At 46.8% G+C, this 27,869-nt stretch overlaps 1 protein-coding gene across 1 annotated transcript in view; it reads right to left on the bottom strand.

Annotated features, from left to right (window-relative positions):
- Nucleotides 1-2,150: 2,150 nt before the first annotated feature.
- Nucleotides 2,151-27,869, bottom strand: part of LOC130133026 (POC1 centriolar protein homolog A-like) — an 83,590-nt gene continuing 57,871 nt past the window's right edge. Inside the window, exons 11-14 of the mRNA XM_056301912.1 lie at nucleotides 20,071-20,263; nucleotides 17,399-17,479; nucleotides 15,136-15,378; nucleotides 2,151-2,297 (exon numbers count right to left, since the gene is read on the bottom strand). Coding sequence (XP_056157887.1) covers nucleotides 2,151-2,297; nucleotides 15,136-15,378; nucleotides 17,399-17,479; nucleotides 20,071-20,263 — 664 coding nt within the window. The remainder of the gene's footprint in view (nucleotides 2,298-15,135; nucleotides 15,379-17,398; nucleotides 17,480-20,070; nucleotides 20,264-27,869) is intronic.

The following is a 27,869-nucleotide window of genomic DNA, read 5'->3' on the forward strand; positions in this document are numbered from 1 at the left end:
ACCTGGTTAGAAAACCTAACATGCCACCACCCGGTTAGAAAACCCAACATGTCACCACCTGGTTAGAAAACCCAACATGTGACCACCCGGTTAGAAAACCCAACATGTGACCACCCGGTTAGAAAACCCAACATGTCACCACCTGGTTAGAAAACCCAACATGTCACCACCCGGTTAGAAAACCCAACATGTGACCACCCGGTTAGAAAACCTAACATGTCACCACCCGGTTAGAAAACCCAACATGTCACCACCCGGTTAGAAAACCCAACATGTCACCACCTGGTTAGAAAACCTAACATGTCACCACCCGGTTAGAAAACCCAACATGTCACCACCTGGTTAGAAAACCCAACATGTCACCACCTGGTTAGAAAACCCAACATGTGACCACCCGGTTAGAAAACCCAACATGTGACCACCCGGTTAGAAAACCCAACATGTCACCACCTGGTTAGAAAACCCAACATGTGACCACCCGGTTAGAAAACCCAACATGCCACCACCCGGTTAGAAAACCCAACATGTCACCACCTGGTTAGAAAACCCAACATGTCACCACCCGGTTAGAAAACCCAACATGTGACCACCCGGTTAGAAAACCTAACATGTCACCACCCGGTTAGAAAACCCAACATGTGACCACCTGGTTAGAAAACCTAACATGTCACCACCCGGTTAGAAAACCCAACATGTGACCACCCGGTTAGAAAACCCAACATGTGACCACCCGGTTAGAAAACCCAACATGTCACCACCCGGTTAGAAAAGGTGCCAGTATGAAAAATATATAAAAATAAATTATTTCATAAGATTCAACACTGTGTCACAGACTGTACACACACAACACCTGCAGGACACACACTGCACACACACAACACCTGCAGGACACACACTGCACACACACAACACCCGCAGGACACACACTGCACACACACAACACCTGCAGGACACATACTCCACACACACAACACCTGCAGGACACACACTGCACACACACAACACCCGCAGGACACACACTGCACACACACAACACCTGCAGGACACATACTGCACACACACAACACCTGCAGGACACATACTGCACACACACAACACCTGCAGGACACACACTGGACACCCATAACACCTGCAGGACACACACTTCACACACACAACACCTGCAGGACACACACTTCACACACACAACACCTGCTGGACACACACTGCACACACACAACACCTGCAGGACACACACTGGACACCCATAACACCTGCAGGACACACACTTCACACACACAACACCTGCAGGACACATACTGCACACACACAACACCTGCAGGACACACACTGGACACCCATAACACCTGCAGGACACACACTTCACACACACAACACCTGCAGGACACACACTGCACACACACACAACACCTGCAGGACACACACTGCACACACACAAGCCTGCAGGACACACGCCGCACAGTGTCTGTGCTGTAACAAGGAAATTTGAGGCAAAAACAAACATAATCGAAACAAAAAACAACTTCTCAATGCCATTTTAAATACAAATGTGTACAAAAAAAAGACACACACACACACACACACACACACACACAGAGCTTGTGACAGCAGGTCAGAACAAGGATTTTTCTCAACAATATTCTTTGTGTGACTTCCGGCTGTGTCGTATCTGCATGGCTTCACACACCAGCAGTACACACACACCAGTACACACACACCAGCAGCACAGTCTCACCCAGCTAGCTGTGTGTGTGTGTGTGATTGTGTTTTCATGGCCATCCCGCATGTTTGTTGGGGTTGTGTGTTTGTTAGTGTGCGTGTGAATGGTCATGGTTGTATGTACATGTGACTGTGTGCATGTCTGTCTTAGTGTGTGTGTGTGTGTGTGTTTCTGTGTGTGCTTATGTTGCTATCTGTTTGGATGTTTGTGTCAAAGCATATGTGTGTTATGGTGTGTGTGTGTCTGTGTGTTATGGTGTGTGTGTTATGGTGTGTGTGTGTCTGTGTGTTATGGTGTGTGTGTTATGGTGTGTGTGTGTCTGTGTGTTATGGTGTGTGTGTTATGGTGTGTGTGTGTGTGTGACTGTCATCATACACTGGGAGTGCTGATACGTGGGGAAAGCAGGGCAGAGTGAGTGTCCATGTGTCCATCATCCATCAGTGTCCTGCTGGGCCTCGTCTCTCTGGACCACGTGGTCCCTCCTCTGCAGGTGGAGGCTGATCTCTGCCTGGCTGTCCACACATTCCTTCAGCTTGTCCTCCATCAGAGTCAGCCTCTTCTCCAGGAGCGCCACTGTCTGAATGAGTGGAGAGAGACAGAGAGGAGAGGACACGAGAGGAGAGGACATGAGAGGAGAGGAGAGGACACGAGAGGAGAGGAGAGGAGAGGACACGAGAGGAGAGGACATGAGAGGAGAGGACATGAGAGGGGAGGACAGGAGAGGAGAGGAGAGGACATGAGAGGAGAGGACATGAGAGGACAGGAGAGGACACGAGAGGAGAGGACACGAGAGGAGAGGAGAGGACATGAGAGGAGAGGACACGAGAGGAGAGGAGAGGACATGAGAGGAGAGGAGAGGACACGAGAGGACACGAGAGGAGAGGAGAGGAGAGGAGAGGACACGAGAGGAGAGGACATGAGAGGACATGAGAGGAGAGGACATGAGAGGAGAGGACACGAGAGGAGAGGACACGAGAGGACATGAGAGTAGAGGAGAGGACACGAGAGGACAGGAGAAGACACGAGAGGACACGAGAGGAGAGGAGAGGAGAGGACATGAGAGGAGAGGAGAGGAGAGGAGAGGACACGAGAGGAGAGGACATGAGAGGAGAGGACATGAGAGGAGAGGACATGAGAGGAGAGGAGAGGACACGAGAGGAGAGGAGAGGAGAGGACACGAGAGGAGAGGACATGAGAGGAGAGGACATGAGAGGAGAGGACACGAGAGGAGAGGAGAGGACATGAGAGGAGAGGACATGAGAGGACAGGAGAGGACACGAGAGGAGAGGACACGAGAGGAGAGGAGAGGACATGAGAGGAGAGGACACGAGAGGAGAGGAGAGGACATGAGAGGAGAGGAGAGGACACGAGAGGACACGAGAGGACACGAGAGGAGAGGACACGAGAGGAGAGGACACGAGAGGACATGAGAGGAGAGGACATGAGAGGAGAGGAGAGGACACGAGAGGAGAGGACACGAGAGGACATGAGAGGAGAGGACACGAGAGGACATGAGAGGAGAGGACATGAGAGGAGAGGAGAGGACACGAGAGGACACGAGAGGAGAGGAGAGGAGAGGACATGAGAGGAGAGGAGAGGAGAGGAGAGGACACGAGAGGAGAGGACATGAGAGGAGAGGACATGAGAGGAGAGGAGAGGAGAGGAGAGGATGAGAGAGAGAGAAGAGATGAGGAGGAAACGGGAAGATGAGAGGGGATATGTTAGAGAGGACTGAGGAGCATCACCCTGACAGTAATGAGTGTGGCTGGGTATCTGAGAAACTGACCACCAGAGACCAGACACAAGACCCCCCCCCCCTCATCACACACACACACACACACACACACATACAATGTTGGCAGGATGTGAGCGGTGATGTCACATCTGCAGCTCCGTCAACACCAGAGCCTGTCCAGAATCCCTCCCTGCTTCAGTGCTCCTCTTTTTATTTTTACTTTTTTTTTTGGATTTCCCCCCTTTTCCCCCCAATTGTACTTGGCCAATTACCCCACTCCTCCGAGCCGTCCCAGCCTCTGCTCCACCCCCTCTGTCGACCCGGGGAGGGCTGCAGACTACCACATGCCTCCTCCCATACATGTGGAGTCGCCAGCCGCTTCTTTTCACCTGACAGTGAGGAGTTTCACCAGGGGGACGTAGCGACTGGGAGGATCACGCTATTCCCCCCAGTTCCCCCTCCCCGACCGACCAGAGGAGGCGCTAGTCCAGCGACCAGGACACATACCCACATCCGGCTTCTCACCTGCAGACACGGCCAATTGTGTCTGTAGGGACGCCTGACCAAGCTGGAGGTAACATGGGGATTCGAACCAGCGATCCCTGTGTTGGTAGGCAACAGAATAGACCGCCATGCCACCTGGACGCCACTGCTTCAGTACTGCTTACATATGAGACGGTAATATACCCAACAGGAAGTAATAAATGGAGATTTCAGACACAACTGAATCTTCATTCTGCATCTTCTTCTCGTCCGTCACGCTGCAGTTGACAGCAAAAAGAAGCACAAGCAGAGCAGGGGAGAGGTGAAGCAATGCATTGTGGTATTTCAGCACAAAGTAGTGCACAGGCATTGGTCCCTACATTTTCAGTTGCATTGTGGCCACTAAGTAGTGAATAAATTTTAATTACAGTTTGGACACTCAAACAAAATGGTGGCAGGTGACTACAGTGCACTACATGGCAAACAGGGCCTGGTTTCAGACAGAGCACGGTTCTGAGTGTGTCTTCTGATGGGAGCCTACTTCTGAAAACACCAGATCCCACCTGACCCGCCAGGCCTCCTCTGCCAGCCAAGTTCAGCAGATGGATCTGAAAACGAGAGCTGGAACTAAATTCAGATGGTCTGAACACAGAAACCGAACAACAGCCTCTTTTGTTTTCAGTTAGTTCAGAGAGGCGGACAAGAAGATGTGTTAAAAATAACAGCATGCCTGAGGACTTCCGGTGGCGTGACGAGTGGGCAGGCGGAAGACTTTACAGCTCCCTGCCAACTGTTCAATAGTTTGATAAAACAACGGTGCTTTTGTACCTACATCGCTTATTTGCTTCAGTCGGGAACAAATAATCATTCTGGCAGTATATTTTTTCACTATTACGTCTGTTTGGGTACTACATTATATCTACGCACTATGCCTACTACTACACGTGTTAAGGGTGCTAACACGATGGCTAACACCGATCAAGCTAACTCCACCGCCTCAGACAACGCTGTCCTCAGTTGTTACACCAGCTCGAAGGGAGTCAATAGCACTGTGTTAACGTCACTGAAAGAAGACATTTGTGCGTCCGTGGATGCTAAAATAGACACTGTGGCAACGTCTCTGAGGTCCGAAATTGCATCGATACAGCTCCAACTGCACGGTGACTTAGCGTCAGTCAGATCTGATGCTGGGCCTCTGTCTAGCCGTGTGACAGAATTGGAAAAGGGGGCAAATCACTGGTCGGCTGAGACCACATCCCTGGAGTGCAAGTTACAGGGTCTCACTAAACAGGTGTGAGGATTTAGAGGGAAGGTTATGCACGAACTATTTGAGAATTATTGTTCTACATGAAGGCGTGGAGGGACCATGTCCAACTGACTTCATTGGGCAGCACAGTGGCCCAGTGGTCAGCACTGTTGCCTCACAGCAAGAAGGTCCTGGGTTCAAACCCCATGCCGTCCCAGGTCCTTTCTGTGTGGAGTTTGCATGTTCTCCCCCTGTTTGCGTGGGTTTCCTTCGGGTGCTCCGGTTTCCTCCCATAATCAAAAAGACATGCGTGCTAGGGTTAATATTCCTGTCTGTGCCCCTGAGCAAGGCAATGGAAAGAAGAACAGGAGTTGGTCCCTGGGCGCTGCAGCTGCCCACTGCTCCTATACAGTAGGATGGTTAAATGCAGAAGACAAATGTCATTGTAGCCTGTACAATGACAAAAATAGAGTGGCTCTCTTTCTTCATTGCTGGCCTGCTCAAAGATGTTTTGCAACTAGAAGAAAGACAGATACCTGACAGAGCACACCGTTCACTGCCTGCCGCCATGTCCCAAATCTGGAGAGAGGCCACGTCCCTTCATTGTTCGTGTATACTATTTTATGGTCAACGAGAACACTACGCAACGCACAAGCGGATTCGATGAGGTCAAGAAACTGCTCCGAGATCGTCAGGGGGTAAAATATGGCCTGCTTTTCCCTGCGCCATTTAGGATTACACACAATGGCAACCAGTCCATGTTCAACACTCTTGAAGAAGCAGTATATGAAGAAGCAGGATATCTGGAGTGATATCCTGGTCAGCTAGTCAGCTCATGATGGTTCGATGTTATTAACCACGCACGGTAAAGTACTATGGCAATATTACTGATGTTCGCTCCCCAGGCTAACAACTAGCTATAATAGCTGACTGACTATGGACTAGCTCTGATTGCTAACGCTAGCATTACCTGAGCACCAAAACAAATGCTGGACTTTTCTTTTACTACTAGCACTACTTGTGGGTAAACAAAGGCAAAGGGTGATTATACGTCGACATGGAAATGTTTATTTACTCTATGATTATTATATTTTGTTTAACATTGCTAGTATGCTATTGTTATTAGCCGGTCTCAGTTAGTTGTTTTTAGCCACCTCAGCCTGTAGTCAGCTGTTCACTGAAGCTCCGGCCCTTATTGTGTATTTGGTAAGAGATCAGTAATTACATGGAGATGACGTCATTAGTGTAAATTGCATTTTACAATATCACCTGGCTGACGCTAGACAAGCTATCACTGCCTGAATACACAGGAGCTGTCATTTTCTTGTTGTTCTCCCACTGAAATGGTTCACTAAAGTTCCTAAGTGCCGACATATTTCTATTTTTCACATGTCCACTTGGCAGGACTCTAGTTGTTTGCTTGTTTGTTGGGTTGGATATGGGGTGGGGGTAGGGAAAGAAGGATCTGGGGAGGTGGGTGGAAGGATGTGGATATTATGTTGTTTTTGCGCCCCCTTTTTTCCCCCTCCTTTTTTTTAAACTCATCTCGGTGGTCTATCTTTCCTCTACTGGTCTACTGATGGTAAACATGTCCCCTTTCATTTGCCATACTGACTGTATCTCACTCTCCAGCATTGTTAATAGATGTTCATGTTCATTATCTCCTGCAGTGATATACAATGTCACTAACATCTGAACCAGGGACTGGTATGAGTTTGTCAGTCAACTGCACCAGCTGGAATGTGAAAGGCCTCAACCTGCCTGTAAAAAGGAAACAGGTTCTGACTCAGCTTAAACACCTCAACACTCAGACTGCATTTCTCCAGGAGACACACCTTCACGACTCAGACCAAGTTTAGCTTTGCTGTGGTTGGGTAGGGCAGTGGATGTTTCAACCCATCCACAGCTGATACAGATCATATCACGTAGCAACAATATCAATTTCAAGAGAGGAACATCTCAATCTGTGGAAGTCAGGCCCCAGTGTCAAAACCCTTTTTTTGATGCTACACAGATCTGAAGATAACCAGACCCAGTTTGGTGGAAAAGTTTGTCAAATAATTGACTGACAATCCAGTGGCTGCTTTACATCCTCAGTTGTTGTCTCTGGTGAAGTGCTTGGTCATCTTCCAGGGATGTTCAGATCAATTTTTACTCAAGTTTACCAGCAAACCCTGGACGACATTTGGACAAAAAACAGAGATGACTCTAGTAAAAAGGAAACAAATGATGATGTACCTGAGAGGGTACATTGACAACAAACTGGACCGTCCAGCTGTTCCTGAAAAAGCAGAACCAGAACCAGCTGAGAAAAGCTGCTGCTATCTGGAAACAGAGACTGCTCCATCAACAAAGAGGAGAAAGGATGTAGAGAAAGTGTGTGATTGTTCTACACTCTTTTCTTCAATCACATAAATAACATTCAGTCACATTCTCTCCTCGATCAACACAGCGGTGTACGTACATCCAACACTAACCAGGGTCCCTATCCACACATCTGCTCTGCTGTTCCATGTATGTTCAATGTTCTGTCCTTGCTCTCATGTAAAGTCCATTACATGACATTTTAATTACTAAAAGTGTTACAAAAATACTTTTGATTATTTGAAATGTCACTCATAAATGAACCTTCTCAACTGAGATAATGAATGACGATGACGGTGATGTGTGTCTGTGTGAGAGAGTGTGTGACATTGCCATCTCTAAACCAGTCCTGGCTATGGCTAGATAAACTGCAGTGGAATCCATCAGATGTAAGAAGCAGAGGGAACATGTTTCAGTCTACCTCATACATGATATCTTCATATGTAATAAGTTCTTCCATGATGTAAGAGGCATTTGGATAAATAAAATGGAGACCGGTGCTCAGTGGGCTTGGGCCCGATGGTGTTACCATCGGTTCAAATCTCCGTCAGCGCCTTTTGATGGGTCAGTCTCTCTCTCTCTCTCTCTCTCTCTCTCTCTCTCTCTCTCTCTCTCTCTCTCTCTCTCTCTCTCTCTCTCTCTCTCTCTCTCTCTCTCAATAACATACTTTCTGTCTCTGTACTATCAAATTAAACTGAAGCCTAAAAGTGCCAGAAAATATCTTTGTGAAAATTTTTTTTGATACTGGATCTTTAAATTTCTTCTTACCAAGAAGTTGACTGTGCTACTTAGTCATGACACAAGTGTTGAGAAAGATAATATTAATTCATTCATTCATCTTCAGCCGCTTCTCCGGGGTCGGGTCGTGGTGGCAGTAAGCTAAGTAGGGCACTCCAGACATCCCTCTACCCAAGCAACGCCCTCCAGCTCCTCCTGGGGGATACCAAGGCGTTCCCAGGCCAGATTGGACATGTAGTCCCTCCAGTGAGTTCTGGGTCTACCCCGGGGTCTCCCGCCAGTTGGATGTGCCCGGTAAACCTCCAAAGGAAGGTGCCCAGGAGGAATCCTGATCCGATACCCAAACCATCTCAACTGGCTCCTTTCGATGTGAAGGAGCAGTGGCTCTACTCCGAGCTCCCTCCGGATGTCTGAGCTCCTCACCCTATCTCTAAGGCTGAGCCCAGACACCCTACGGAGGAAACTCATTTCAGCCACTTGTATCCGCGATCTCACCCTTTCAGTTACTACCCAAAGCTCATGACCATAGGTGGGGGTTGGAACAAAGATTGACTGGTAAATTGAGAGCTTTGCCTTCTGGCTCAGCTCCCTCTTCACCACAACGGTCCAGTACAACGTCCGCATTACTGCTGATGCTGCACCAATCCACCTGTCAATCTCCCGCTCCATCCTACCCTCACTCGTGAACAAGACAGACAAGAAAGAACATAGAAATAGTATGAACAAGAAAGATAATATAAGAAATCCAAAGTGATACCAATGAATGTGTGAAGTTTGCAGATCATATATCACACTATACTGCCCATGTTAACCTAAACTAAACCTAAAGGTTTGTTTCCTCTGATCCAGACATGCTGCACCACTCAGACTATCTGTTCCACCTCCACTGAGGCGAAGGCCTTCAGCAGAAAGCAACACGTTCAGTGCGTTTACATGCACAGTTAAGTCGAGCTACGGTTATAGCTCGATTAGGCCATGAAATTGGACTACTGTCGTTGTCCCAGTATACAAGAACCGGGGGAGAATCGATTTATTGATGGAAGTATGTCCAACCCCGGTACGGTAGGTGGCAATATGCCCCCTTTCAGGTGGTTGCTATTGGACCTTCTTCCGGTTGACCTACTGTGTCACATTTTAAATCCCGCTTCGTCCAACTTTTCCGCCACTTTCTTAAATAGCCCACCATTCCACGTTCTCCTTCCATCCACGTACTTCAGGATATTCAGCTCCTTCAGCTGACACAACATGAAGTTTGTCTCCTCGTCTGACCAGAAATGAGTGGTTCTCGCTCTAACACTCGCCATGTTGGTACTGTTGATACTACGCTGTTCCACTTCTGGGTGAAAACCCGCCACGGGAACTGTGGGTCATGTGCAGAACGCCTAGGCCAGTTCGGGGCCGACTGAAGCGTATTACACATGCCAGAGTAAATCCACCCCCAACAGTGTCATCTAGGTGTGTTAGTCCCACTTCCAGAAATTCGACTTAGTACGATTTCAGTCGGACTAACACGTTTACATGTATTTTTAAAGTCCAGTTGTAGTCGCACTAACACAATAAATCCACTGTTTCTAACATCATGTAAACGTGCTGACTGAGAAAGAGAGACGTTGGGAGACACATTCAAACCCGCAACGCAGTGAGCTCACGCCGCGGCCTGAAAGGTGGTCACAACTGTGTGTGAATTAAGCAGCTTGGGTCATAGCCCTGAGATGATTCCACAGTGCTATGCAAACACACACAAACACACACATAGACACACACACACACGCACACACACACACACTAACATCTTCATTCAAACACAAGGGTTTCTTAACCCTCAGATAACCCCTTTTAGTCAGGACACACGGAGAGCACATGCGTGTGCATGTGCACACTAACACACACACACACACACAGGATCCACGCTGTGTAGGCGATTGCCGTTTTCTTCTAGGTCAGTGAGCTGGATAACATCTACTGCTATTTCATGCTGCAGGGGAGAGAGAGGGCTTGTGTTTCCTTTCTGTCTTCATTTTCAAGATCAATACCACCCTGTTTATCTTGCCAGCTCCATATGGGACCCACTCCTCTTCCTCGCCAGCGCGGTTTAAGTGTGTACTTCTGCACATGTACAGTGCACAGGTATGTGTGTGTGTGTCTAGGCAGTGGGGAAGGTTATGCAGGCCTATATCTTTCATCTGGAGTAGAAATCAAATCTTTATGCTCCTTAAAATAGAAGGAGCTGTTGTGTGTCTTCAGTGCTGCTCTCTAGAACAGTGTGCTCCTGGAGGCCCTGAGCCAAAACCGGCCCATCTGAAGCTCGCCGGTCTGAAGCTGTACTCGGTATTCTGACACGCAGCGCTGCTGCACATCTGCCAGTTTAATGGAGTCAGGCAGGGGTCTGTCAAGGACGGTTGACTAAATCACCCCCCCCCCCTTTTCTCCCCAACTGTATCCGGCCAATTACCCCACTTGTCCGAGCCGCCCCGGTCGCTGCTCCACCCCCTCTGCCGATCTGGCAAGGGCTGCAGACTACCACATGCCTCCTCCATCTAGTTCCCCCCAGTTCCCCCCCGCCCCGAGCAGGCGCCCCGACCGACCAGAGGAGGCGCTAGTGCAGTGACCAGGACACATACTCACATCCGGCTCCCCACCCGCAGACACACCAACTGTGTCTGTAGGGACAAGTCAAGTTAGATTACCAAGAATCACACATGGTGTGACTGATTACCTGACTCCATCACAACATTTAGTCCATAAGTTTAACTAAATGTTGAGGAAATAATTACTAGCTAGTATGAACAATAGATAGACAACTTTATTCATCCCCAAAGGGGCAATTCATTTGCCACCAGACAAGGAGCAAAAACAACAGACAAAGACCAAAGAAAGTTGAATCAGTTCGTCTGGATGCAAAGTTTATTGAGAAACGTTTCCTCACTCATCTGAGTAATAATAATAATAATAATAATAATAATGCATTTTATTTATAGAGCGCTTTTCATCATACTCAAAGACGCTTTACATAAATTAGAATAAACTTAAAAGCAACACCAAAAACCTGCAACACAACATGAATCACACATGAAAGCAGGCCTGAAGAGGTGAGTCCTGATTAATGACCGGAGTGTGGGCAGATCGCAGCAGTGTCTGAAGTGCTTGAGGAGGGAGTTCCAAGAGGAAGGGGTAGCAGGTTGAGAGCTTGGTCCTGAGTCTGCCTCAGATTAGGGGTGGTTGAGGGGGGGGGGCATGAGAAGGCAGTGGCGTAGAGGTGTGTCTTGAGATGAGATTGGAAGAGTGGGAGGGATTCTGAGTCTCGAATGATTTGGGGGAGTGAGTTCCACAGCCTGGAAGCTGCCCTGGAGAAGGCTCAATCACCAAAGCCGTGGGGGTTGGACCTGGGGGTGGAGGGAAGGGAGGCTAAGATGGATCTGAGGGACCGAGAGGGTTGGTAGGGGGAGAGGAAGTCAGTGAGGTATGGGGCAGCCAGTTGGTGAAGGGCTTTGTAAGTGATAACCAGGATTTTGTAATTGATCCGGTGGGACATGGGTAGCCAGTGGAGGTCTTTTAGGACTGGGGTGATATGGTGCCAGGATTCGGTGAAAGTTAAAAGTCAGGCGGATGCGTTCTGGACCAATTGGACTGGAGTAACCTCTTCAGTCTCAACTGACTGCAGCTGTCCCCACCCTTATAAACAATACAGTGGCACAATGACCGAAACAAACGACCAGTTTCATATGCAAATATGGTGTGACCATTAACTAGAGTTACAATCACTCTGATCTGCTTTGTGAGTGTATTTCTGGCTTTGTTGTACTGGATCCTACCTCCACTCCTGTAGGCATCCTCTTTGGCCTGACGAAGCTGCCTGAGTTTACCTGAGAACCAGGGCTTGTTGTTGTTGAAGGTACAGAAGGTTTTGGTGAGCACACACATGTCTTCACAAAAGCTGATGTAAGAGGTCACAGAGTCAGTAAGTTCATCCAAGTCTGTAGATGCAGCCTCAAAAACACTCCATTCAGTGCAGCCGAGGCAGGCCCGGAGCTCCAGTTTGACTCATTGGTCCATTTCCTCACAGTTTAAACACAGGCTTTGCAGATTTTAGTTTCTGCTTGAAGGTTGGGAGAAGATGAATCAGGAGTCCCAGGGCTGCACAGGGGGCAGAATGATAGGCGTCCTTTAATATTGTGTAGCAATGATCCAGAGCAGGGAGTCTGGATATTTGTGCTCCATATTTGTAATGTGATCAGCAGGTGTTTTAACACCTGTTTAACACAGGTCTGGGGTGGATATAGACACCGACCAGTATACATGATGAACATTTCCGCAGTGAACAGAATGGTTTACAGTCAATGAAAAAGGTCTCCAAGTGCGGGCTGCATGATTTCTTCAACACTGTGACATCCGTACACCAACCTTCCTTTATGTAGAAGCATATGCCACCACCTTGTTATCCCCCCGACAGCTCCGTATCGCGGTCTGTCCGGAGGAGTTGGAACTGCGGCAGATGAAGTGTACTGTCCATGACATGCTCACTAAGCCAGGTGTGTTTAGTTTCTGTTTAGTAGTAGAAGTTCGTCCATCTTAGTGGCCAGAGAGTGGACATTTGCCAGATGGATTGACGGGAGTGCAGTTCTAAATCCCCGCTGTCGCAGTTTAACGAGCGCTCGGGCTCGCTTCCCCCTTCGGCATCTTCGGCGTAGTCCACACAGGGCTGTACCGATCAAGACCCCGGCAGGACTTTCGTCAAAATGTTCAGTTAAAGTCGGTAAAGTCTGTTCAGTTTGTCCAGTGGACAGTCGGAGGCTTAAAAGTTATTCCCTGCTGTATGTGATCAGTGAGTGGGTGCTGGAAACTAAACAAATGAACAAAAACAGAAAAAGCACAAGAGGGCGCAGAACCGAAGTGACCGTCCATGGCGCCATCTTGGCGACGTTGGCCAATGAGGAAGAGAAAGAGAGCTGAGAGGATGAGTGTACTGTTGACCCAGTGTACAAGTTGAAACACAAGTGTGAATTGAGAGAAAGAGAAGGAGAGGGGGAGTACAAAAGAAGCTAACACAGCAAGCTGAGTCTTCGAGAGCTTCGGTTTGGTGCTGAATGATTCATTTCTTCCTCTCAGCTTCTCAGACTATCAGAGTTACTAAGAGGTGTAACAGTGACGAATAACTCGGGGAGGAGATGAAGAACTGATGAGGAAGATATGCAGAGATACATCAGGCTGTGTTATAAGCCCGGCTGCGGGACATTTAGGCTTATATGTTCCTCATCTGAAAGCCGCTGTTTTATTCACAGCTCATAGAGAAATGTGAAATATTGATAGACTCACTTCCTGGAATAAGTGCACATGCAAAGTAAAAAGCAATGAAAATAGGTCGAGCCTGTGTTAAAAAAAACAGCTCCACTCAAATGGCTTCAACTGAACCCGCCCACTGAGTCTGTACGGTGGGGATATTTGCATTTTGGTTTTTGTGTGTTGTGAACTTAACCAACCTTTTGCAAATATTCCCCAGTCTTTAGGTGAATGAAAGGAGAGTTTTGTTGCGTCGATTCTCTCCTATCTCCCTGCAGTTCACTGAAAAGTAAAACCTACTGAAGAACATGACGTAACCGTGTCATTATGACTCCTGCTTACTGTAATGAAAGAAATGTTAGTGTCCTCTGATCTGCTCTGGTCTGGTCTGTTCCAGTCTAATCTAGTCAGGTCTGATTTGGTCTGATCTGGTCTGGTTGGACCTGCTCTGCTCTGCTCTAGTCTAGTCAGGTCTGGTCGAGTCTAATCTGGTCTGCTCTGATCAGGGCCGGTCTAGTCTAATCAAGCCTAGTCAGGTCTGGTCTATTCTACTCTAGTGTAATCTGGTCAGGTCCAATCTGGTCTAGTCTAGTCTAGTCAGGTCAGGCCTGGTCTGTTCTATTCTAGTGTAATCTAGTCAGTTCTGGTCTAGTCTATTCTAGTCAGGTGTGTTCTGGCCTAGTCTATGATATTCTAGTCCAGACTGCTCATCTAGTCAAGTCTATTCTAGTAAGCTCTGGTCTGGTCTATTCTAGTGTAATCTAGTCTAGTCAGGTCTAGTCTAGTCTAGTCAAGTCTAATCAGGTCTATCTGGTCTAGTCTATTCTAGTCAGGTCTGTTCTGGCCTAGTCTAAGCTATTCTAGTCCAGGCTGCTCATCTAGTCTAGTCTAGTCTACTCTAGTAAGGTCTGGTCTGGTCTGGTCTAGTCTAGTGTAATCTAGTCTAGTCAGGTCTATCTGGTCTAGTCTAGTTAAGTCTAGTCAGGTTTGGTCTTGTTTGTTGTCAAACTGATTATGGCCTGTACCAAACCACTGGAACACTCACAATGGCGTTCTATGTTATCCACACTAGCCAGCAGAGTGTGTGTGTGTGTGGGTGTGTGTGTGTGTTTAAAAAAAGGACATAATTAAAAAGGGAAGTTGGTTACCAGTGAATGTCAGCATAGGATGTATCTTAACATATATGTCTATATATGATATATTACATATCTTCATTACCGTACCAAAACAAACTTGCTTTTTGTAGATTTTTATATGCCCCATGGCCATGAAGCATAATGTGAAGTTCAGATAATGTGGTGCTAAATTAGCCGAGTTAATTTAGTTATTGAGATTCACACAGTATTAATAATAATGATGTCACAGATGAACAGCGCTCCCCTGTCCATGTGCCTCATATTCACACCATGTGAGAGTTATACTGGAGGCTCTCTTGCAACTACATTGAAGAGAGAAATTTAGTGCAGAAGTTAAAGACCTCGTCCCAACATTATCATGGTTGATGGTGCAGCTGGAGCGTGTTGAGGTTGAACGAGGACTTTCCAACAACATGTCTCAAAAATCTTTATTTACCTGAGTGAGGATTTCGAGTTGACCTATGATGTGCTCCAGCATGCTGGCCGGCACAGGAGGCACCACCCCTTCTGAAGCCTGGTGCTGGATCTGGTTCTGGGCAGAGTACAGTGGTGGTCCCTGCCATTGTCTGTCAAGGGAGGAAGCGGGAGGGGTGCTGGTCTCCCTCAAAGCCTCACCGTGGCTGTGGATGTGGGCACACGAGGCCGTGTGGACATCCTGTCTGGTCCAAGGCTCAGAGGTCTATAAGAGAGGAAGGACAGATATGTCTTCAGAAACTTAACACAGACACCATATTGTGACAATCACGTGCACACAGCCAAACCTACAAGCTGTACGACAGTAAGTTTGAATCCGGGCATGTTCCGCAAAAAGACCTGTGTTACTTTGGCTTCCACGTTGTCTTCACCCTCGTCACCAAAATGAACCCCTCACTGTCACTAACTGGAACACAACCCATCAGGAGAACCTGAGAAATGGTTTTCACCCTCCACCAACATCCAGACAATCACTAATCCAAAAATATCCAAATTCTCAAGACTTTAGCTGTTCATCTCAACTGTTACTGTCTGGAAGGAGTGGACAGTTTCCATCTTTCAATGGCATTGTTCTAGGATGAGATTCAGATATGTCGTGACACATGATTTTGGTGTGTAAATTATTGATAACTAGAATCTATTGCCTAAAACTTCTCCCAAAATGAGGTGTGGAATATACGAGGAAGAATTACTTGAAACCTAGTTTTGTTTTGGTACCATACACCACACATATTACCACACAGTTCAATGTGATGAACCTCAGCTGGATCCTTAAACATGGTATGTTTACATATGTGAGCAGATATCATGACATATATTGATATCATGTTAAATTCACTGTGAGTCCGTTTCCATGTCACCCAACATGACAGTCTGCTAACATTTTGTCAGGAAAAACGATGGGTGTATACCAGCTAGATGAGTGTGCAAATTCACAAAGTTAAATCTGAACACACACACACAAACACACACACACACACAAACACACAATTATGTATGTGTGTTCCCCTCTTTGTGATGAAAGGTCATGATTATGTCTCTGCCTCTAATGCCCATTTTCCACTACATGGTACCGGCTCGACTCGACGCGCCCCTTTTTCGTTTTCCATTACTGGAAAGTACCGGCATTTTGGTTTCTGTTACCAATTTTCTGGTACCACCTTTGTCGAGGTTCCAAAAAAAACAGCAGCGGGTACCAAAACCAATGCAGACCTCTGATTGGTCAGAGAAACACATCACTGCGTCATTTTGCGTCACTGCATCATCAATGTGTGCATGGGATACCACCCGGCATTTTTAAATACCGGAGTGATCGAAGTGGAGTTATTTTAAAAGTACATTTTGAAATCATCGCTATGACGACCAGCTACACTGAGGGGGTACTGTTACAGTAATGGAAAACGACACAGAAGCGAGTCGAGTCGAGTCAAGTCGAGCCGGTACCATGTAGTGGAAAAGGGGCATAACATGACTAAAGACTGTTTGAACCTGTTAAATCCCTGTTTCTCCCAGTCAGTCAGTCTGTCTGTCAATGTGTGTGTGTGTGTTCATGTCTATGTGTGTATGACCTATCATGGATCGCTACCTTGCAGTGGTGTTGAAGCTTGCATGTACTAATGATCCCAAGAGCTATGGCAGAAGATGTCTCCAGGTCACAACGGCAGTGAAGGTAGATGAAGGCTGCAACAGAGGGGGGTCCCCAATTGTCTTGATTCTCCGTGCCAATGGACTCTGGCCACCCCCAGCCAAGGATCGTGTGGTGGCTGCAGGCGTATAAGCCTCTCCACCCAAAAAGCTGTCACGCGCAGGCGTCCTGCCTCAAGGGAATCAACCCATAAACATCCTGGGTCAAAGCCCTGTGGTGATCAGGAAGAGGTGACGGGGACAGCACAGTGAAGTCTGGCAGCCCCTAGCCACAACCTGGCACACAGGTGGTGGGTGTATGATCAAACGCTAAGCCCTGGGACTGAGGAAGAGGGGCTTCTCAGCTGCTGCACCTGTGACTAAGCAGCCCTATTTAGGATCTGCTCTGCTTACCCCAGTTGGGGAGGGGGCTCAAAAAGGTGCCCTAAACATAGTCTGCCTCATACCTCCTGTCTGGACCACTGCATCCAGAGGGATCACCGCCATGTGTCAGAAACAGAAACTTGTATAGTATATTTTGGAGCATGGAACTTACAAACCCCCATGGACAATCAATCCAGCAATTGACCTGAACAGTGTACTGCCATCATCACCGAGAGCTGAGGAGATTCTAGACTGATATTGCCGCACTCCCTGAAACCTGACTGGCCAACCAAGGGCAGCTGAAAGAGGAGATGGGTGGTTACACATTGTTCTGGAAAGAAAAAGCAGCTGATGAGCCCAGGATCCACGGTGTTGGCTTTTCCATCAAAAACAGCCCCATTTGCCACCTTGCCGAGCATCCTCTTGGCATCAATGCATGTCTGATCACAATACGACTGGCACTTTTAAATAACCAAAGCATCACTGTCATCCGTGCATACGCTCCAACACTTCATTCACAAGATGAAGTAAGGGAGACCTTCTATGCCGACCTGGACATTGTTCTCACCAAAGTCCCCAAGGAGGATAAGCTAATCCTACTTGGAGATTTCAATGCCAGAGTGGGATGAAGGAGTTGGAAACACAAACTCCAATGGCATCCAGCTGTTAACAAGCTCAGAACACAGCCTAACCATCACCAACACACTCTTCCGCCAGAAAAACAAATTTAAAACAACATGGAGGCACCCTCATTCTAACATTTGGCACCTTATTGACTACATTATTGCCCCTCAAAAGGACTGACAAGAGTTATTTAACACCAGAGTGATAATTAGTGCAGATGCCTGCTGGACTGACCACCGCCTTATTCGCTCCACCCTGTCCACCAATCTTCACTGGAAAAGAAGGGTGCAGAAAAAGCAGAATCACCCAAAGCTCAACCTCAAACAACTGACTGATACCTCCTTGAGCCAACAGTTCCAGGCCATGCTCAATACATCAATGCCCAAGTAGTATTCAGACGATATTGAACGTCACTGGGAACTGCTCAAGACTGCAATCACTGGCACTTGTAAAACCACTTTTGGACATAAGATGAAGAACCACCAAGATTGGTTTGATGAGAATGACCTGGAAATCCAATGGTTAATCAACATTAAGAGGCAAGCCTTTTCCATCTGGCAGAATGACACCAACAGCCAAAACAAACAAGAGGTCCATGTAAGAGCAAAGTTAGCCATCCAAACCTGGGTCAGGGAATTGAAGAACCAGTGGTGGACAAAGAAGGCCTTTGAGATCCAACACCTTACAGACTCTCAGGATACCAGAGGCTTCTTCAACGCTATTCCAGCCACCACCATCTAAACCCCATTCGCTTCAAATTTGGGCAGACACGGCTAACAGACGAGTCAATCAAAGAGAGCTGGAAACAACACTACCTGGACCTTTTAGACTGGGACTCTAGCCCTGAGATGGATGCTTTCAACAACTCCTTCAACAACCCAAAGAGGAGGACATGGCAGCACCACCTAGTCTAAAAGAAGTCAAGAATGTCATCAGAGAGAAGAAAATCAACAAAGCTGCTGGTCCTGATGGAATACTGGCAGAAGTATAGGTGGACCTACACTCCTCAGACATATCCATGCCCTGCTACTTAAAATATGGGAAAAAGAGGACATCCGTGCGCAACTTAGGAACGCACTCATTGTCTCTATCTTTAAGAAAGGGGACAAAGTGTGAAAACTACCATGGCATTTCTCTGCTTTCCACCACAGGGAAAGCTCTGGCTAAGGTCTTGGCCAACAAACTGCTCCCAATATCAGAGCAGTTTTAGTCCTAACAGAGGCACCACAGACATGATTTTTACTGCTTGCCAACTCCAAGAAACAGCCCAGGAACAGAATCAACCATTGTACATGGCCTTTATAGACTTTATTCTGTAAACTGCCACGCCCTCTGGCTAGTTGTGTCAAAAATAGGCTGCCCTGACAAATATATCAGAGTACTACAACTAATACATGACAATATATCAGCTAGAGTACTCAGCAGTTATGGAGACAAGACAAGGTCCACACAGGAGTTAAACAAGGCTGTGTCATTGCCCTAACCCTGTTCTCTGTCTTCACTGCCACCATCCTCCACCTCACGGGTCCCAATCTGTCTCAGGGAATCAAAATCATGTACAGGACTGATGGGAATCTTCTGAACATTAATAGATTCAGGGCTAAACGTAAAACCACCAACACATCCATCATTGACCTGCAGTACGCCGATGACAATGCTATAGTGTCCCTCATAGAAGAGGAACTACAGAGCATACTGGATGCCTTTGCAAAGGCATACAAGCAACTCGGCCTGGCCATTAACATAAAAAGAGACCCATATCCTCTACCAACCCCCACCCAACAGAAATATGCCTGCTCTGCCCCATCCATCTCTGCAGACAACACCAGACGCGAAAACATGGAACAGTTCCCACAGTTCCCATATCTTGGCAGCCTTTTCTCCTCTAAAGCCAACATTGATATCAAAATACACCATCGTCTCAGTTGTGCCAGCTAGGCCTTCTCAAGATTGAGAAAAAGGGTTTTTGAAAACCATGACTTTCAGGCCAAAACAAAAATTCTGGTGTTCAAAGCGGTAGTGCTGCCCACCCTACTGTATGGGTCAGAAACATGGACCCAGACACCTGAAGGCACTCGAGGCACACTAACGGTGATGCCTCTGGAAGATCCTTAAGATTAGCGGGAAGAATAAGCGCACCAACTTCAGCATCCTTGAGGAGGACAACCTGCCTACTATAACTGTCACCATCGCACAACATCAGCTGAGATGGACTGGTCATGTCCTCTGCATGTCTGACTCTCGCCTCCTGAAACAAGTCCTTTACTCTCAGCTTGTGACAGGACACAGTGCCCCAGGAAGACAAAAGAAGCAATATAAAGATAACATCAAGGCCCACATCAAAAGGTTTGACATCAACATTAACACCACCTGGGAACGAGCAGTAAAAAACAGGGAGGTCTGGAGACTGGCTGTCCATGAGGGTGTTGGGCACTACAAACATGACCTCCACCGTGCTGCTGAAAACAAGCGCAGACTCAGAAAGGAGCGAGTTACCAGAAAGGCCCAAACCACATCCTCAACCACTTCTTCACACCCTTGCCCACATTTCTCAAAAACATGTGGTGCAAGGAACGGCCTCTATACCCACCCAAAGACCCATAAGGACTCATAAGGAGGACAGTCATACTCGACCCTGAGTGGCCGCCGATGATGATGATGGTTTGTGTGAGAGAGAGCAGAGGGTGTGAGGGGGGGGCATGCCTACAGTAAAATTGGCAGTTACATGTAAATACTGGGCGGCATGGTGGCGCAGTGGCTAGCCCGGTTGCCTCACAGCAAGAAGGTCCTGGGTTCAAGCACCAGGGTAGACCAACCTTGGCGGGTCATACCCGGGTCGTCCTCTGTGTGGACTTTGCATGTTCTTCCTGTGTCTGCGTGGGTTTCCTCCGGGGGCTCTGGTTTCCTCCCACAGTCCAAAAACATGTAGGTCAGGTGAACTGGCCGTACTAAAAATTGTCCCTAGATATGAATGTGTGTGTGTCAGTCCTGTGATGGTCTGTCCTGTCCAGGGTGTCTCCCCGCCTGCCGCCCAATGACTGCTGGGATAGGCTCCAGCATCCCCGCCACCCTGAGAGCAGGATAAGCGGTTCAGATGATGGATGGATATTCATACTGTAAGTCTGTGCATACCGGTGCGCATGTGGTGTGTGTGCGCGTGTGTGTGTGTGTATGTGAGCGAGACAACCTCAACAGCTTCTCTCAGCTGGTTGACTCAGCAACTTCCCCTGCAGGCTGACTGGTGAAACAGCTTGGTAGTGGGGAAACCCTTTGTTTTATATTTTAATGAAGGATTGCAACTTTATCTTCAAAGAATAACCATGGTATATAATAATAAATGTAATTTACAAGGCGAATTTCAAAACCCTTGTTAGGAAGTTCTTTAAGAGACACAAGTCATTAAAAACACTGATTTATTCCACATAAAACAGACAACAAGACTTTTTGAATGGTATGCATCAACTAAAACGAATGGTTGAATATTTCTTAACATCTGTTGGGTCTCTACCATGGCGTGAAGATATATGTAGTGTTGCACTGTTACAAATCAGATTGCGATGAAACAGCCGGTGACAGATGAGATCAGATATGATGGCCGACTGTATTCCAACAGGTTAAAGGTCAGACAGCTCGTCTCCTTCCTTTCATCTCACCACATCCCGACAAGTTGCCATTGGCCACAGCCGCATGGTGTGACAAATAATACAGCTCAAGGTACATTTTGACGTCCACGGCGCTCGCTATCAGCCTCAAATATTGACACCAAGAGGGTGGAGCTTTGATTAAATGTTGACCGGGCGGTGGAGTGCCACTGGACGGAATCCAGAAGGACTTGAAGGGGGCCTGTCACTCCAGCACCAGCTTCCCCACCTTATACTGGAGCATTCATAAAGTCACGTTAGCCACCAACAAACCGACAAGTTTAGGAAGGAAGGAAATACATCACCCGCATTTTTAGTGATAATATCTGTTACTGTTTAGAATCGTTTCCTGATTTGGGTCCGAGCACCTCACTGCTGTCACATGCTTTGCGGCTCCCCAGTTGTGTAAACACTGTTACACAATTTATCCTATTGACCTGAAACTATGGATGTGATTCTTTTCACCGTGGCTCGGGTCCTGGGCTGTTCCGGTGGTGTCTGGACACTGCTTGGCATCCTCCTCATCATATTTTTCATATATTTATAATTCCATTATAACTGTGTTATCCTCTATCAGTGTTGTATTGTGTAAATTGTGTAAACACAACATCATGTCATGTTGTGCGTCTTGGGAGAGAGATCCTCCTCTGTTGCTCTCCCTGAGCTTTCTTCCTGTTTTTCCTCCCTGTTCAAGGGTTTTAGGGAGGTGTTCCTTATCCCATGTGAGGGTGTAAGGACAGGATGTTGTGTTGCTGTGAAGCCCCCTGAGGCACATTTGTAATTTGTGATGTTGGGCTACACAAATACAACTGACTTGACTTGACTTAAGGTAGACCAAATCCCAACATTAGTTTTGAGACATCATTTGTACATTGTGGGATAAAATAATATTTTATGTTATTTGTCAAAATTATATCTTTTGTCCAGCAGGACTGCTGCAAATCCATCCATCCATCCATATCCAAACCACTTATCCTGCTCTCTGGGTCACAGGGATGCTGGAGCCTATCACAGCAGTCATTGGGCAGCAGGCGGGGAGACACCCTGAACAGGCCGCCAGTCCATCACAGGGCCCACACACACACACACACACACTCACACACACACACCTTGCTGTGAGGCGACCGCACTAACCACTGCACCACCGTGCCGCCCTGCTGCAAATCCTTTGACAGACTGTATTCAGATCAAGGATGACTATTTGAAAATGAATGAAAGGAAATGAAAGCCACTTGATTTGACATTGTATTCTTATAACGAATTGTATTCTTACTAGAATGTGTTCTCTGCATGTAACCCATCCTATTGTATAGGAGCAGTGGGCAGCTGCAGCGCCCGGGGACCAACTCCAGTTCTTCTCTCCATTGCCTTGCTCAGGGACACAGACAGGAGTATTAACACTAACATGCGTGTCTTTTTGATGGTGGGAGGAAACCGGAGCACCAGGAGGAAACCCACACAGACATGGGGAGAACATGCAAACTCCACACAGAAAGCACCTGGGATGGCCTGGGGTCATGAGTTTGAAGGGGTGAGGGACAGACAGAGAGAGAGACAGGGACAGAGAGAGACAACCTAATAATTAAATATAAAATGTATACAATATAATTAATACAATGTATACAAATAATACATGTGCTGTAAAAATTGCCAATATGGAAACAGATTTTTCCCCCAAAGCAGAGGTGTGAGACAGGGCTGCAGTCTCAGCCCCACCCTGGATGAACTGGCAAAATCACTAGAACAATCAGATATTCCTGGTCTCACCCTCTCTGACACAGAAATTAAATACCTACTTTTTGCAGAGCGTGTTCAGAAAGCTGCAGCTCGTCTGGTGTTCACCCGCCCTAAGTTCTCCCACACACCTCCCCTTCTCATGTCCCTACACTGGCTCCCAGGAGCTGCTCGCATCCAGTTTAAGACTCTGGTGCTAGCCTACAGGGCAGTGAAAGGAACAGCTCCTTCCTATCTCCAGGCCACGATCAAGCCCTACACCCCCACCCGACCACTTCGCTCTGCTGCCTCGGGACGCCTGGTTGCCCCGTCGCTCAGAGGCCCCTGCTGCCGATCGACCCGGTCCCGGCTCTGTTCTGTCCTGGCCCACAGTGGTGGAATGAACTCCCCACTGATGTCAGGACAGCGGAGTCGCTGCCCATCTTTTGGCTCAGGTTGAAAACTCACCTCTTCAAGAACTACTACCCTGTTACTTGTTCTTAGCACTTATTGTATTCACTCATTTAAAAAAAAAATCTCTTTCTTGTGCTTTTACTTTAGCACTGGTTTTGCTCTTAGATGCTTGTTTAGATGCACTTATGACCTCTGATGACTAGTAGTTCTCCTGATTTCCTAAGTTAAATGATGCTCTTATTGTAAGTCGCTTTGGATAAAAGCGTCGGCTAAATGACTGTAATGTCATGTACTGCAATGTAGCAAGACATGTCAGGTCATGTCCCGGCCTGAGAGACAAGCAGCACAACACATGACAGCTGTAGTCTCCTCACAAGCCAGGCTCCACCTTCTGATCTACTTCTGTTTCTTTATTGTTATTGTTGTTTTATTGTTTCTTTATTGATCATTACAATGTTGTGTTGATGTTCATTACTAGTGTTATTGTGTACCATCCAAACTGTAATTAGATGCTCTGGCAACATTGTTTTAAAACTTTCATGCCAATAAAGCCCTTTGAATTGAATTGAATTGAATTGAGAGAGAGACAGAGAGACACAGAGAGACAGAGACAGAGAGAGCAAGAGACAGATTGTAAAATTATTATTTGTATTACTAAAATTATTAATTGTAAAATTATAAGGAAAAAACTCAGAATGCTATGAAACCAAAAACACAGAAATCCCTATAAGGCTGACGTACACTTTCTTTACTGTGAGACCCTAAAACTCTACAGAACAACAATACAATAAACAGCAAATGCCATTCACTGAGGAGTCAATCAACACAAACAACTTTTGGCAACATTGGAAACACCTAAACAAACACCAACACCAGGAATTAGCTATACAAAGCAGTGATAAATGGACAACTCAATTTAAAACACCACACTTTTCAAATGGATGTAAACACAGAACAACCCCACATTCGTGAGAAGTTGACTAAATTGGAGCTAGCTATAAGAGACCATCAGAATCAATTGAACTCCCCAATTATGAGCAGGAACTTCTTAAGAACCCGCAGGCCCTCAAACATATAAAAAAAGTTTGTGGACCTGATGGCATCTTGAAAGAAATGCTAAAAAATATTAACAAGAAATTCCAGTTGGCTCTGTTAAAACTATTCAGTTTGGTTCTGAGTGTCGGCTATTTCCCTGACATCTGGAATCATGGACTTATAACCCCAATCTATGAAAGCGGAGACAAATTTGACCCTAATAATTCCCGAGGCATCTGTGTGAACAGTGATCTGGGGAAGGTCTTCTGTAGTATTAGGATTGCCAGACTTCTGAACTTCCTTACCAAGCACGACGCCTTGAGCAAAAGCTAAATTGGATTTACATCAAAACACCGCACAACTGATCATATCTACACCCTACCTACCCTAACTGAAAAATATATAACACAAAATAAAACAAAAATGTATGCCTGTTTTATTGACTTCCAAAAAGCTTTTGATTCTATTTGGCATGCGGGACTGTTCTACAAAGTTATGGAGAGGGGTGTAGGGGGTAAAACATGTGATATTATTAAATCAATGTATTCTGGCAAAGTGTGCAGCGTAAAAATTGGCATAAAAAGAACAGAATTCTTTACTCAAGGACGAGGTGTCCATCAGGGCTGTACCCTTAACCCTGCACTCTTCAATATCTGCATCAATGAACTGGCTGCTATACTAGAAAAGTCCTCTGTCCCCGGGGTAAGTCCCCACCATCAGAAGGTGAAATGCCTACTCTTTGCAGATGACCTGGTTCTGCTGTCTCCCACAGCAGATGGCCTACAGCAGAGCCCGGATCTTCTAGAACATTACTATCAGACCTGGGCCCTGACAGTAAACCCCCAAAAAGACCAAAATAATGATATTCCGAAAAAAGATCCAGATCTCAGGACATTCTACCTAAATTCTCAATTGGTACAAAACACGTAGAGTACTGCACACCCTACACCCGTCTAGGATTCAAACTAAGTCCAGCTGGACATTTTAATGAAGCAGCTCATGAGATGAGAGGGACAGCACGCCGGGCTTTCTAAGCCATGAAAAAATATACAAACAGAAATACCAGTTAGAGTTTGGTTAAAATTAATTGAGTGTGTTATTGAACCAGTTGCACTCTATGGCAGTGAGGTGTGGGGTCCACTTACGACACAAGACTTTACTCAATGGGATAAACACCCCACTCAGACCCTGCATGCAGAGTTCTGTAAGATCCTCCCACAGGTCCAGAGGAAAGCTACAAACAATGCATGCAGGACAGAATTGGGCCACTGCCCAGTAATACTGAAAATACAAACAAGAGCCATTAACTTTTGGACACATCTAAAACTAAGTGACCCCCTCTCGTATCATCACCAAGCCCTGCAATGCCAAGTGCTATAGTAATAGGAACCCCCTTCCCCAACTGGTCCTGAGGCTGAGAGCACAAACCTGCTGTATTAACACACCTCAGCAACACAACACATCACCAATCAGACCCAATCACATTACCAAACAGTTAAAACAAAATTACCTCACTCATTGGACAACACAAACACAAAGACAGAGCAACATGCAGTGCTGTCTGTCTCCACATGGACAGTGCTGTCTGTCTCTACATGGACAGTGCTGTCTGTCTCCACATGGACAGTGCTGTCTGTCTCCACATGGACAGTGCTGTCTGTCTCCACATGGACAGTGCTGTCTGTCTCTACATGGACAGTGCTGTCTGGCTCTACATGGACAGTGCTGTCTGTCTCCACATGGACAGTGCTGTCTGTCTCCACATGGACAGTGCTGTCTGGCTCTACATGGACAGTGCTGTCTGTCTCTACATGGACAGTGCTGTCTGTCTCCACATGGACAGTGCTGTCTGGCTCTACATGGACAGTGCTGTCTGTCTCCACATGGACAGTGCTGTCTGGCTCTACATGGACAGTGCTGTCTGTCTCTACATGGACAGTGCTGTCTGGCTCTACATGGACAGTGTGGTCTGGCTCTACATGGACAGTGCTGTCTGTCTCTACATGGACAGTGCTGTCTGGCTCTACATGGACAGTGCTGTCTGGCTCTACATGGACAGTGTGGTCTGGCTCTACATGGACAGTGCTGTCTGTCTCTACATGGACAGTGCTGTCTGGCTCTACATGGACAGTCCACCACAGCAGATGATGTGAGCATGGTGACTGATCACCACCTAACAACAACCTGGACTGTGTGCAGACTGAGTGAGCTCAGCCTTGCTATTGAAAAGGGGAGACACAGGAAGACCTGCCCCCTGCAGAGCAAAGGCTGTGCTGTCACTGCACCCTCATCATCATCATCATCACCGCACCCTCAGTGAGCCTGAAACACTGCTACTCTTCCTCACCACATGTGACAATATAAACATCTTAGGGAAGCAATTTTTAAACAATTTCAACTGATAACAAAAGGTTTTCTAAACCTACCAGATGAAGAAACACTACCAGTCCTACTAGGGGAAGACCCAAAGAGCTGTAAGTTAGCAGCAGTCTATGTTGCTGACTGCCATAATGTGAGGCACAGTGAGAGTAAGTTAGCAGCAGTCTATGTCGCTGCCTGCCCTAAAGTGAGGCACAGTGAGTGCAAGTTAGCAGCAGTCTATGTTGCTGCCTGCCATAAAGTGAGGCACAGTGAGTGCAAGTTAGCAGCAGTCTATGTTGCTGCCTGCCATAAAGTGAGGGACAGTGAGTGTAAGTTAGCAGCAGTCTATGTTGCTGCCTGCCATAATGTGAGGCACAGTGAGTGTAAGTTAGCAGCAGTCTATGTTGCTGCCTGCCATAAAGTGAGGGACAGTGAGTGTCAGTTAGTAGCAGTCTATGTTGCAGCCTGCCATAAAGTGAGGCACAGTGAGTGCAAGTTAGCAGCAGTCTATGTTGCTGCCTGCCATAAAGTGAGGCACTGTGAGTGTAAGTTAGCAGCAGTCTATGTTGCTACCTGCAATAAAGTGAGGCACAGTGAGTGTCAGTCACTGACACATGTTGTTGCTGCCATATTTGAGGACAGTATGTTCCTTTGTTTTTTACTATGTTTCTTTGTTGTAGTGTTGTAGTGTGTTTGTTTTCAATGGTGTTTTCTAATTGATGTTTGGCTTTTTTCAATGTTTGGACACTTGCTTTGGCAATATATACATCACTATGTCATGCCAATAAAGCCATTTGAATTTGATAGAGAGAGAGAGAGAGCGAGAGAGAGAGAGAGAGAGAGAGAGAGAGAGAGAGAGAGACAAAGGACTAGTTTTACTGAGCCAAGACTTGGTGACTGT

The sequence above is a fragment of the Lampris incognitus genome, chromosome 2 (assembly GCF_029633865.1).
Source record: "Lampris incognitus isolate fLamInc1 chromosome 2, fLamInc1.hap2, whole genome shotgun sequence".
NCBI classification, from domain to species: domain Eukaryota; kingdom Metazoa; phylum Chordata; class Actinopteri; order Lampriformes; family Lampridae; genus Lampris; species Lampris incognitus.